Source organism: Somniosus microcephalus, chromosome 5, assembly GCF_052327205.1.
Source record: "Somniosus microcephalus isolate GS21.2 chromosome 5, FLI_Smic_1.0, whole genome shotgun sequence".
Taxonomy (NCBI): domain Eukaryota; kingdom Metazoa; phylum Chordata; class Chondrichthyes; order Squaliformes; family Somniosidae; genus Somniosus; species Somniosus microcephalus.
In genome coordinates, this window is record NC_140991.1 from 215658405 (window position 1) to 215671594 (window position 13190).

The 13190-nt window shown below is 41.5% G+C and overlaps 1 protein-coding gene across 1 annotated transcript in view; it reads right to left on the reverse strand.

Moving 5' to 3' along the window:
* Positions 1-13190, reverse strand: part of LOC147117571 (dual 3',5'-cyclic-AMP and -GMP phosphodiesterase 11A-like) — a 653699-nt gene that overhangs the window by 418854 nt on the left and 221655 nt on the right. The window contains exons 10-11 of the mRNA XM_085989379.1: positions 12005-12112; positions 8418-8527 (exon numbers count right to left, since the gene is read on the reverse strand). Coding sequence (XP_085845505.1) covers positions 8418-8527; positions 12005-12112 — 218 coding nt within the window. The remainder of the gene's footprint in view (positions 1-8417; positions 8528-12004; positions 12113-13190) is intronic.

Here is a 13190-nt window from a genome sequence, read left to right on the forward strand (position 1 = left end):
AGAAAGCATTGCTGAATTCGGAGGTCCTGACACACTTCGACCCAAAGCTACCCGTGCAGCTAGCAAGTGGTGCATCAGCATATGGTGTGGGAGCAGTCATATCCCACATCATGCCTTCGGGTGAAGAGAAACCTATCGCCTTCGCATCACGCACCTTGAACAAGGCCGAGAGTAACTATGCGCAGATCGAGCGCGAGGCCTTGGGAATCATTTTTGGAATTCGAAAATTTCATCAGTACCTGTTTGGGAGAAGGTTCACACTCCTGACAGACCACCGCCCATTGACTTCAATCTTCGGGCCCCACACCGGAATTCCATCTCTCGCTGCAAGCAGGATGCAAAGGTGGGCTTTACTGTTGTCAGGACACACATACGACATCAAATATCTCAAATCAGACTTGCACGGCAACGCAGATGGTCTCTCGAGGCTACCCTTGCCTGTTACTCCCCCAGAGCCTCGTCAGATAGACATCTTCTACTTTAGACAAGTGGAGGGAGCACCTGTCACTGCAGTTCAGGTGCGAAGGTACACCCACAATGATCCAGTCCTGTCTGAGGTAATGGACGATGTCATTCGCGGGAGAGCGATAGGAGATTCTCCTAGTTTGAAACCTTACGTTTCAAAAAGAAATGAGCTCTCCGTCCAGGCAGGTTGTCTTCTTTGGGGACGCCGTGTCATCATTCCGCCACCTCTGAGGGAACCTATACTGCAACAACTTCATACAGGCCACAGTGGGATGGTTTGGATGAAGGAAATGGCAAGAAGCTACTTCTGGTGGCCAGGTCTCGATGGGAATATTGAGAAAGCCAAAACATGTTCCCCATGTCAAAGGGTCCGGAATGTTCCACAGCTGGCAACCCTACACCCCTGGGATTGGCCTGCAGAAGTGTGGCAGCGAGTACATGTGGACTTCGCCGGTCCTTTCGAAGGGAAGATGTTTATGGTGGTTGTGGACGCTCGTAGCAAGTGGCCGGAGGTCGCTGTGATGAGGTCTACCACAGCAGAGAAAACAATTGAGAAACTTGGTGAGATGTTCAGCCATTATGGCTCACCAGAACAACTCGTAAGTGACAACGGTCCACAATTTGTATCACAGGAGTTTGCAACCTTCCTGCAGGTGAATGGTGTCCAACACATCAGGTCTGCGCCCTATCATCCCTCTACTAATGGCCAGGCAGAAAGGTTTGTGCAAACTTTGAAGCACGCCTTGAAGGCATCGCAAGGTCAGGGCTCAATCCACCAACGTCTGAACAGCTTCCTGTTGTCCTACAGGAACGAGCCGCATGCCACAACCAAAACTTCCCCCGCTTCGCTCATGATGAAGAGGCAGTTGCGGACAAGTTTTGACTTACTCAAACCTCCAAGGGCAGAACAGGTTGTCCATTGTCAACAACAAGCTCAAGTTGAAAAGAGAGAGAAAAGAGCCCAGGAGAGACGGTTTCATCCGGGAGAGCACGTCCTAGCTCGAAACTACAACACTGGACCGAAATGGGTTCCTGCTACGGTGATCGCGCAGACGGGCCCTGTGTCTTACATGGTTGAGACTGCTGAGGACGTCGTCTGGAGAAGACACACAGATCAACTGTTGCTAGGAGCAGAGACAGCCACAGAGGCTCCAACGGCTGGTTGGCCTGAACTGTTTCCGGATGATAACGCAAACCAGCATCCTTTGCCACAGTGCTCTTCTCCAACACAGGAAGTCAGAGACGGTTCCACCTGTGCAAACTCCTGACTTTCAACTGACACAGGCACCTTCTCCATCCAGGCCTGTGTCAATGCCTACTGCTGTGGAAGCCAGCGATGACCACCGGTATCCTGTCAGAGAGCGGCAGCCTCCAAGACGCTTGGATCTGTAGGCTTAGTGACTTACCCACAAGACTGGGGCAGAATAAACCCCAGGGTAAAGTCAGGGTTTGAGGCAGTCTACCTCTACCCTAGGTTCGTTGAGTGCATTGAAAGTAACTTACCTGTTGAGGAATAATGTGGACCTTCCATTTAAGAGGGGAGGAAATGTTATGTATTGTGTGTTCTATTGTGTGTTCTCCTCCCACCTGTGGTGGCGCTGTCACAGGAGATAAATGGTTGGGTGTTCTCTGTTAACAAAGAGAGCTAAAAGTTCGGAACTTTCCAGAACTTCCTTTCCTTCCAATAAAGCACTTCATGTTTGAATCTCTGAGTTCTGAATCCTAAATTGTGTCTAGGTAGAAAGGTACCGACACAACATGCGGGACTTCAGTTACGTGGATAGACTGTTGAAGCTGGGAAGGTTAAGGATAGATTTGATAGAGGTGTTCAAAATCATGAAGGGTTTTGATAGAGTAAATAAGGAGAAACTGTTTCCAGTGGCAGAAGGATCGGTAACCAGAGGACAAAGGTTTAAGGTAATTGGCAAAAGAACCAGAGGTGAGATGAGGGGAAAAAAATGTACACAGTGAGTTGTTATAACCTGGAATGCACTTCCTGAAAGAGTGGTGGAAGCAGATTCAATACTAACTTTCAAAAGGGAATTGAATAAATACTTGAAGGGGAAACATTGGGAATATGGGGAAAAAGCAGTGAAGTGGGACTAACTGGCTAGCTCTTTCAAAGCGCCGGCACAGGCATGATGGGCCGAATGGACACCTTCTGTGCTGTATCATTCTATTATTCTAATTTCTTTTGGGGTTTCCATTAACAGGAGGAAAAGAATGCTTTTTAAAAAGTGCGTATGTGCCAACCATTTTACACTCATCCATACAGCAGACAGGCCCACAGGCAGATTTATTCAAGCTGTTTTTAAAGTATTTTTCTACTTGGGTAGTCTCAGGGTAGTAGGGCAGGAGCAAGGATGCTTGATGTGGGCAGGAGGCAGGTGGTAGCCATGCTTTTAACAAAATAAGGTACAGAATGAGAAAAAGCCCATCCCTATCAAGCTTCATTCCTCCATAGATTACATGCAGTTTGTCTTCTGATGAACTCAATCTTCAAAGAGAGGCAGAAAATTGCAACTAAAACCTCCAAGAAGATAAAGAATCTATAACATGTTGCCCAAACATTTGATGGTAATCAAGCAAAACTCCCAGACATTAATCCAACCATACAACCAGATGTTGCAGTACATTGCCTCAGGAATTAAAGGGAAATGGGGATTGTTTTTGAAATGTCCAACACTTTATTGCTGTGTTACTAACTGATTATATTTCCAGACCCTATGGAAGATTCCATCAAAGAATAAGCCAAAAATAATACTTGAGAAGTGTAATTCCTACAGTGTGCTTACTCCCTGCATAGGACCATCTCGTGTTCAGTTAACATTATGCAAGTACTATGCACATCAGTTTTCAGGTAAGATTATTTTGGTATGTTTTTTAGAATTTGATTAAGAAAATGTTACTTTTGTAGCACAACTACTTGGAGGGTCCATTTTTTTAAATAAATGTCATCATAATTTTGTAAATGTCTTCACAAAGCCCGAGCATAGAAAGCACAGAAAACTAGGAACAGCAAACTTTTCCACAGCTTCCATATCCAAGCTACAGTTCAGCTGGTTCATTGTTTATGACAATCAAAATATATTGTAAGCCTTGAAGCATAAGGGCCCTGGTTACTTTATAAAGTTTAATCCAGACACAAAAAATAATATATTAAACCAACCCTAATCTTGGATGGACACACACATTCAAACACAATAAAAGTTAGTACAGTAGATGATCTCCATTTTGTTTACTTATGGCTTTAACTTCCTACAGCTGTTGCACATTATAGAGAAATTAAATTGCCTTTTTTTTAAGATCCCAGCATGTCATGGGATCATTCCCTGCCTGGAGGTATGGATGGATAATACCACTATAAACATGTGGCCTGGAATTTCCTGAAAACTTGTGCGATAGTAATGGGGCATCTACAGTGTACACCATTATTACAGTACAGAAATTTCAGGAATTACTTTGGTAAAAATTCCTGAAACTTTTGCGCCGATCCACAGAGACCCTCACACAGAGTTATAATAGCTCCGCCCCACATTAATATTAATAGTGATCATGAGTGTACTAAATTATCGCAACTTTGATTGTCACTCTCACTTAAACTGTTACAGAATGGTGCTGGAGTGCTCAGAATCAGTAAAGTATTCAATTGCTCAGTCAGTTGCCTATATCAAAGATAACTAATTAACATATAATTATCTTGATCCTAATCTTAAGCAGGCATAGATATATGTAGGCTGCTGTGCTCAGGGCTCACACACACCAGCTCTATCACTACACACTGAGGAAGGACTTAATTTTATAATACACTTGAAAGTTTAATGTTGTCTCGACCTTAAAGAAATCCTTGAGGGTAACATTTTTACTGACTTGTTCTAGGAACTTCATTGAAATCTTAAACCTCAATTAAGTAATAAAATAAGTCTTTTCCCCGACCGATAATATTTTATATTAATATTTATTGAGCTTGTGCGCTAAGCATGGATTGCAACCAGTGATTAAATGTGGCTAGGGGATTGCACACAGTTCAGGAGACAACCTGCTTAATGCCAATTTAGTGTTTCAGTACAAAGTTGTCGATCAATTTAAACCCGACCTGGACATTCTGTCTGTACATACGGTGACCCATTCCCAGGTTATCAGATCCGAGCCATTGCTCTTAAATGCACTCCTATTAGTGCACCGCCTAGATCACTAACAGACAAGCTGGAAGCAAGTTCAGAGGGGAAAAAACTGATTCATCCAACTTTAATTCCGTTTAACATAAAAACATTACTATATTTAATAACTTGGGACCCCATCAAATATTATAGAAATATGTAATTTTTCTGCAAATTATTTTACATTTTGTATGAAGTTCCTACTGGATGAAACTCCATGGGTGTAAAATGTTGAAGGAGAGTTTTACTCAAAGGCAGCTATTCTGGAACAATCTGATTACTTTACATGTCGAGAGATTGTACTGATTTATTTAAAAACGTAAGTCTAGTAACGGGAGATGCAAGGACTTCCTGACATTGGTCATTGTGAGTTAGAGGAATCTCCTTTCATACTAGTCCATCTTATTATCAGGAACAGAAATATACCAAGTACATTTGTTAGAAGTGCAGTTTGTAAATAATTGAACCCCCAGCATTTGGCCACTAAAGTGTCTGGCAGACTATAGCCCAAGACAGCTCGATATGACAGCCTTGTTTGGGGTAGAAAGGGAGTGAAATAAACCGGTATTATATGGCGGTCTGGATACGTGTACGAGGGGATAACAGCTTTGGTATTTCCCTTTCAAATGAGCCTTAGCTAAATATCATCATTTTGTTTAAAATAAAACAGCCAGCTACTCACTGACAAGACAGATTGTCAGAAGTGAAATTAACCAGACACAGTGATTTGCAGCAACAATGAAGCGACCCTTGTTTTAGCAGGACTGGGGCCCTTTTGAGACGTTCTGATTATGAGCAACGAGAAATTAATTGCAAAATAAAAATTATCAAACTTTATTTATACTGATCTAATTTTTAAAATAGCATAATGGAAAACCCAAACAAATTGTTTAGCTCTTTTATTTTTATGGAAACGTTAAATAACCCGTTATAATATTCTAAACAGGGTGCAGAAACAGAGAGACCTGGGGGTACATGTGCACAAATCATTGAAGGTGGCAGGGCAGGTTGAGAAAGTAGTTAATCAAGCATATGGGATCCTGGGCTTCATAAATTGAGGCATAGAGTACAAAAGCAAGGAAGTTATGATGAACCTGTATAAAACACTGGTCCGACCTCAACTGGAGTATTGTGTCCAATTCTGGGCACCGCACTTTAGGAAGGATGTGAAGGCCTTAGACAGGGTGCAGAAAAGATTTACAAGAATGGTTCCAGGGATGAGGGATTTCAGTTATGTGGATAGACTGGGGAAGCTTGGGTTGTTCTCCTTAGAGCAGAAAAGGTTGAGAGGAGATTTGATAGAGGTGTTTAATATCATGATGGATCTAGACAGAGTAAATAGAGAGAAACTGTTCCCATTGGCAGAAGGGTCGAGAACCAGAGGACACAGATTTAAGGTGATTGGCAGAAGAACCAATTTTTACGCAGCTAGTGGTTAAGATCTGAAAGGATTGTGGAGGATGATTCAATTGTGGCTTTCAGAAGGGAATTGGATAAGTACCTGAAGGAAAAGCATTTGCAGGGCTATGGGGAAAGGGCAGGGGTATGGGACTAGCTGAAGTGCTCTTGCAGAGAGCTGGCACGGGTTCGATGGGCTGAATGGCCTCCTTCTGTGTTGTAACTATTCTATGATACTATTCTGTATCGGACATTGCCAGTGCAGCTTTTAACTCACTGCAATGCTCTCTGTGGCGTATTCTAATCTGTTCGCCAGCAAATTTTGGTGTAAATTCACCACTGGAGGATCGGGGGGTACAATGGTCTAAGTTATGGCGTTCCAGGAAATTCTGGGCCACTTTGAGCAAAGTCCAATAAAATGTCTCCATAAAAAATGTCAGAGTTCTATTGAGATTTAAAAAGTGCTGCAGGCCTGGTGAATTCTGCCAAACTATTAATACATTTTCTTTAAAATCCCATAAGCGCTCAAGCAGGGAAGCAAAGACGGAGCTCACAGTCTGATCTTCTACCAGAAACCACTAGAAGCTCCATAACCTTGACCAGCTGCTTTTTTATTCACTAAAATCTTTTGAAGTGAGACTTTACAGGTGAACATAAGTAAATTATTTACAAATGTACAATGAATAACAGATGAATGTCCGGTACAGATCAATGATGAATGCCCCAGCAGGTAAGGACACTCCACGTTCACATATAAAGCCTGAACACAAATAGCACCTATTACAGAAGAATACACATTTCTGTCTTAGCAAATCCTAAATGCCATCAAGACTTCTCTATCCATTCATTTACCAGGCAGCGAAACTAAATACTTTGATCTTTGCGATCAAATGACCCAGTATTACTCTGGAAAAACAGAACTCCATATTTAACTCTGTCACCATCAGAATTTTAATTAAAATATGAATTGATCATATTTTACATGCATGACAGATAGATTATCAATATTATTTGCATATGAAATTAATTTATCATGATATTGATTTGAGACTATAGACCCGTGATTATAATTTTCAAATGTTGAAAAATTGGACATTACTAGTCAATTTCATGTGTCGTTGCACACAGGGAGTGAAGACCAAGTATAGCCTTCAGGTGAACTGGGGTTCAAAGTCTTGTTCATTGGGAGGGAAGGTTTTCACCTAATCACAATTGCTCCCGTAACATTGGGCCATAATTTGCTGTCGGAGTGAATCTAATGGCATCTGCCGTTAATTAGATTTGCCCTTGCAAGTTTAGGTTTTTAATTTTTTGTGGGGCAAGTTGCTGAAAATGCAAGCTGATAACGTCGCAGTGAGAGAAACCAGGCATCTGAGACCTGAGTGAATAGAGCAAGCAACTGTGTATCTCCTTAACCAATCAAATTGAAGGATTGTGAAATTAACAGTGCAAGGACTGAGAAGGAAATGTAAATTAGAGTGGGTGAATTCAATGTCAAATCAGATATAGAAAGAGAAAATAAAGCGAGGGAAAGAAAGATTGTATTAAAGAGAGAAAAAGACAGAATTTTGTAAAATTTTACATTTAAAAAATTTCCAACAGCAATTAAAACCTGAAGGAATGAGACTCTACATTGGTAATAGTTAATTTTCAATGCCAGAGGTGTAGATCAGCAGTAGTTAACCCCATCATTAAAAAGGTACTTTGACTGCAATGGACAAGACTTAGCTTTCTGTGGCAAGTTTAGTACGTATCTACTGCGCAAGTACAACAACTTCACACTGTTCAATACATGTCAATGGTGAGGCAGACAGCGAGATGCTGCTTTCGCAAAGCTAACGACGGAGCACCGTAACTTGAATAGCAACTTTTGGATTTCCGCATTTAACCACGCATCTGTCTTTGCCTGAAGTTGCTGTAGCATTTGCACATAAATAACACCGAGAGCTATTAGCTTCACCGTTATTTTGACAGCAAATTATGGGTCATTATGTTTGCAGTAACATCTACAGGTATAATACCATTTGCATCTTGGAGACTAATCACCAATTCTAATAAATAACAGATAATGGAAAAGGTTGACAGGAGGTTTGTGTATGTGAAGGATTTCTCATATTTTAAAAGGTAATTTTTTGAGAAAAATGCATTTACACTAATTGCGACTGCCTCATCTTCCATGAAATTTTATTAACCACTAAATTTACTTTTACAATTACCTCTCATTATCCTGCTCTGGTGAAGCACAAAATGTAGTGGAAAAATCTAGAATGTATAATATTTGATATTAGAAAATATTTTTGCTTTACAGTACTCCAGATGGAAAGGCATAGATTGAATGTGGTTGTTTTCTTCCTTTGATGTGTCACTGAAGTACAGATAACATCGTTCACTCACTTTGCCTGGAAAGCATTGTTTGTTCCTCTATGATCAAGGTCGTGGCACAGACAACCCACCAGCAAAGCTAGGATTTCAAGATCAGACAGAATCTCCCGGAAACCAGCAGTCTGAGGGAAGAATATTTGACAAATAATTAATTTTTTGTTCACTAGCGTATCTCCTGTGGTATGTTCACAGCGAGTAGGAGGACAGGCAATTTTATAATGACTGAAGCGTTACACCATTACAATATGGTCAGTTTCATGGCCAGGAGATTGCACATCAGCAGAAATATTATGGGCCAATTTTCTTCTATTGGTGTAAGTTAGTAGTAAATGGCTAAGAACCTGTGTAAATCTCAACAGAATGGCAGTAGTGCTCAATTTGTGGAGACAAACTAATTTGCATAATTATTCACAGGTCCTAGAACATAAGATGTAGGAGCAGGAGTACGTCATTTGGACCCTCGAGCCTGCTCCGCCATTCAATAAGATCATGGCTGATCCTACTACAGACATGGGCAAGTGCAAAGAGGTGGGAGCGAAAAATTGGATGTATGGGAGGATGGTGTTCCTCTCTGCCACTCCATGGTAGCATTCCCATAGGTGAGTATTGTAGCTTCAATGTGGGTGAACCAAGTTTCTGGCTGAGTCCTGTCACTGTGACAGTGACTAATGTCACTGGATGTGGAGACCTTATGCTACATGTTACTTGCAGGTGTCCTTGAACCAGTTGGCACAGTAACAAGTCCATCCTTGACAATAAATATCACCAGCAACTATCGAATTCAGTGGCGCTCAAACTTTTGGGGGTTTAACCTCACTAAATTACTCTTAGGTCTAAGATACTGGCCAATTTGTGTCTGCAAAAAAAAACTCTTTTTCTCTCTTCCTCTTTCACTCCATCATTGATTTTCCACATAACTGGCCTGGAAATCCATGAGCAGAGATTCCAATGGTTGCATCTTCCCACCAATGCCCACCCATACTAGCCCCTACCAGAAGCCACAAAAGTTACCTGCCACTTTTCCAGGCTTCGCTTATATCTAAGTATGGGCTGCTTTATTATTGGAGGAGTTGTGAATTGAGCTGAACACTGGTATAGTCAGCAAATAGCCCTATTCCTGATGTTATGATGAACAGAAGGTCATTGATGCAGGAGCTAAAGATGGTTGGGTTGAGTAATTCTTGCAGGATTGGTCTGGGGCAATAATGACTGTCCTCCGACAACCCCGAGCCTTTTCCTTTGTGTCAGATATGACTCAATCTCAGGTCTGCTAAGGCTCCATAGTGCCATACTCGGTTGAATATTACCTTAATTTGAATCACATAAGTGGCAGGCTATGGCCACTTCAGCTTGACGCCTTCCAGGATAGAGCTATTCACTTGATCGGGGCACTGGCACTGAACTGAATATCCACTGCCTCCCTCACAGCGGCTGCCAACACACCAAGCTTACATCAATAGCCTGTACCAACCCCACAACCTTTATAACTGAGAAGAACAGGAGCAGCAATATCATGGGAACTCCATCACCTCAAGTTCCCCTCCAAATCACGCAGTATTCTGACTTGGACATATATTGCATTCCTTCATCACTTCTGGATCAATATCCTGGAATCCCTTGCCTAATATTTTTCCTCTCCTATCCCTTGCATGTGCCAGACAATGCCTCTGAATGGAGCAGAGTGGCCACATTTCCCGGCCTTGCACGGCGAAGGGAGGGGGAAACATAGAAACAGGAATGTAGTTGCAGGCCTGAGAGGCTGTATCAATCTTTGTCACTGGATGGCAGCAGCCAGAAGACCCCATGGATCCTGGCTGCCCCTCAGACCCGTCATTCCAAGAAGAGTCCCAGTGCAGGCCCCACAGTCAGCTTTTTGGGGCACTCCTGCATTTAGGTTCCCCACGGGCAGATGCAGCACGGCCAGATGCAGCAGAAAGTGAGACAAGAGGGTTGGGAACGTACCCTCCTGGCTAGTTTTAATACTAACACAGATCCAGTTCTGCTCAATCAGGGTTCCCTGGGAAATCCCATGTGGGGTTTCGGGGGTGGGGAGGGTTTAGCCCCAATTTCCTCTTCACTGTGCCTGATAACTTAACATTTCCCAGGCATAGCATAGTGGGAAATCTCCTTTTGAATGTAATATAAAGCTATCAAGTATTCCCTCGCTAATAAAGCCAAAGGTTATTCTAGGCTAGTATTGTCCAAGATAGCTCTTAAACTGGATCTCATTTTAAATATGAATTAACACTCAAACACAATTTCATAAAATAACAATATGTTCATGCAGTTAGAAGCATAGAAGTACTGAAAGAAGAATTTCACCCCTCATGTCTGTGTTGACTCCTTGGTGGAGCAAGAATCCACTGTGTACAATATATATAGAATAATAGATATTAGGCAATGTGTTAAATACTGTCATTTCACTGAGGGGTTCACTTTGTGTGGAAACCATCATTTGTTCTGCTATGATCAAGGTCCTGGCAAGGCAACCCCACCATCAAACCCAGGATCGATCAATGTTTGATAGGAAACTAGCTATCTGAGGTGATGTCACACACTACATGAGCAAAGCTCAACCAATTCCTGATGTCCTCTGAAACCTTACTGTTTAACTCTCTTTTATTTGATATTTTGTCCATGGCACATACTATTTATTCAATGTAATATAGTTACATTTACCTACCAGTTTACCACTTTCAAACGATACATTTAGCATCAAGGAGGTGAAAACAGCATAATGATATAGACATAAGGATAAATGAGCATCTGATGGCATTTGACATGATGGCAACTATGTTTTACCCCAGATTACTGGAGAACATTACACGTAAGCAAACATTGTAAAACTAGGCAACCATAATTTTGAAAATAGGGAGGGACGAATTAGATTTGAATTCAAACTGATCCACATGGATCAGTAGTCCTAGGTTAGCCATCACCAGTCACAATAAAGGGTATAATATAACATAATATAATATAATATATCAGAGACTAAAGAGGTGGCTGGAGATGGATGGGGAAAAGAGATGGATTCATTGCAAGAACAGAAAATAAATAATGTTAATGGTAAGTGAAAACTCACTAACAAAGCAGAAGATAACTGTTACAAAATGGGCATTGAAACTCATTTTCAGAAATGTTACCAAAATATATCAATTGTATTTTGATATCCAATTATGTGGAGTTCACTTAGTCTAAACAGCTAAACTGCTTTGTCCCCATAACATCAATTATCTATTTAGCACATCAAGTTATTAGCCGTCTTACACCAGCAACTTTTGATGTTGTTGTCACTGAAATAACCGAGGCCTTGGAATTAAAAATTCCTAAATACTAAAACAGTTAGCAATTATAATTCAGCCAGTTAATTAAGCCATCCTTGTGGAAAAGAAATCGTCCCATTTATCAAATTGTCCCTATTAAACAAAACCCATCAGTACTTATTTAAATACATTGGAATCAATTGGAGCCTGAGAAAATAAAGGAATTTCCCTCTTAATCATATCTTCATTAACTGGTGTCATCTACTTTATGCTGTGATTTACACACAGTCTTAATGTCTGTTTAACAGGATCTGTCAAACAGATCTACTGACTTACTGTAATCATTACAAACATGCATTGAGCAACATTAAATGCATGACGCCAGTTGTGGTATGGAACTGTACGGTAATTTTTTCTCACGGTGAGCAGCCAGCGGCACAGAACCTGCAACATCACAGAAATTTATGTGCATTAGTTAATTCTGATGACAATTAATATATAACCATGACAAATTTGCTTTTCTTTTTCAGAATTGATTTAGAGTGCAATACATAGCCTGGAGGGAAATCCTGAGTTTTGTTTACAGGTGCAGTAAGAATCTATATTTCATGAATCCCTTGGATTATTTTGGTCATTAAAAAGTAGGAATTCCATTTCTGACTATAAGTACTGTTCACAAGTTTGCAATAGTATGGAAATGCAGCTTAGTTTGTGGAATATTCATGAAATAAAATAATCAGGTTAAAACCTTTGCTAAATTGGTAAGCCGAGAATTTCCTGCAGTATGTTAATGCTTTCATATGCTAACATCGCAAGGCACAATTTTACCCTCATTTGTGGAAAGATAATTACATTAGGAAAAGAAAAGAAAGAACACGGTCCCGATTTTAAGTGGGGGATGGGAAAGGAGCGTGCGATTGCAGAAGCGGGCAATTTTAATGGCCAGGTCTCATTTACATAAGGCTTCCGGGTTTCCCAGCTAAGGGCGCGTCTGCTGGTGCCCCACCCACCTGCATGACGCAATCTCCAGTGGGAGTCCCCGCCACCATTAAAAGCGCCAGTTCACCTCTTCAACAGAGGCTGCAGTCAGTCCGGTCTCAAATCTTTTTAGGAAAAAGTCGTCAAATTCCCCCCCAAAAATGCAACATTGAATACAAAGTCACAACGCGCAATGCAGTGAAAGCTAACTGTTGCAGTTGCATTCTCGTTGTGGTCCCTTTATATCCAGCACAACAAAAAGTGACGATCTAATCCCGCTAGCGTTCCCCTAGCGATGTTTCCCACCTCCGTGCTTCTGGTGCTGCACCAGTTAGAATAACATCAGGATATTAATTGCGGAATTGGATCACGATTTAAATATATTCATGAGCCTCCCGCCTCTCCATAGCGTAAGATTCGTCAGGCCAGATACTCGCCGGGAATGCACCAGGTTGGGGGTGGATTCAGAGTTTCCGCCATTTTAACCCCTCGCCAGACTGTTTCCTGCCCGTCGAAGGCAGAAGGTGGGCTAAAATCAAGTCTC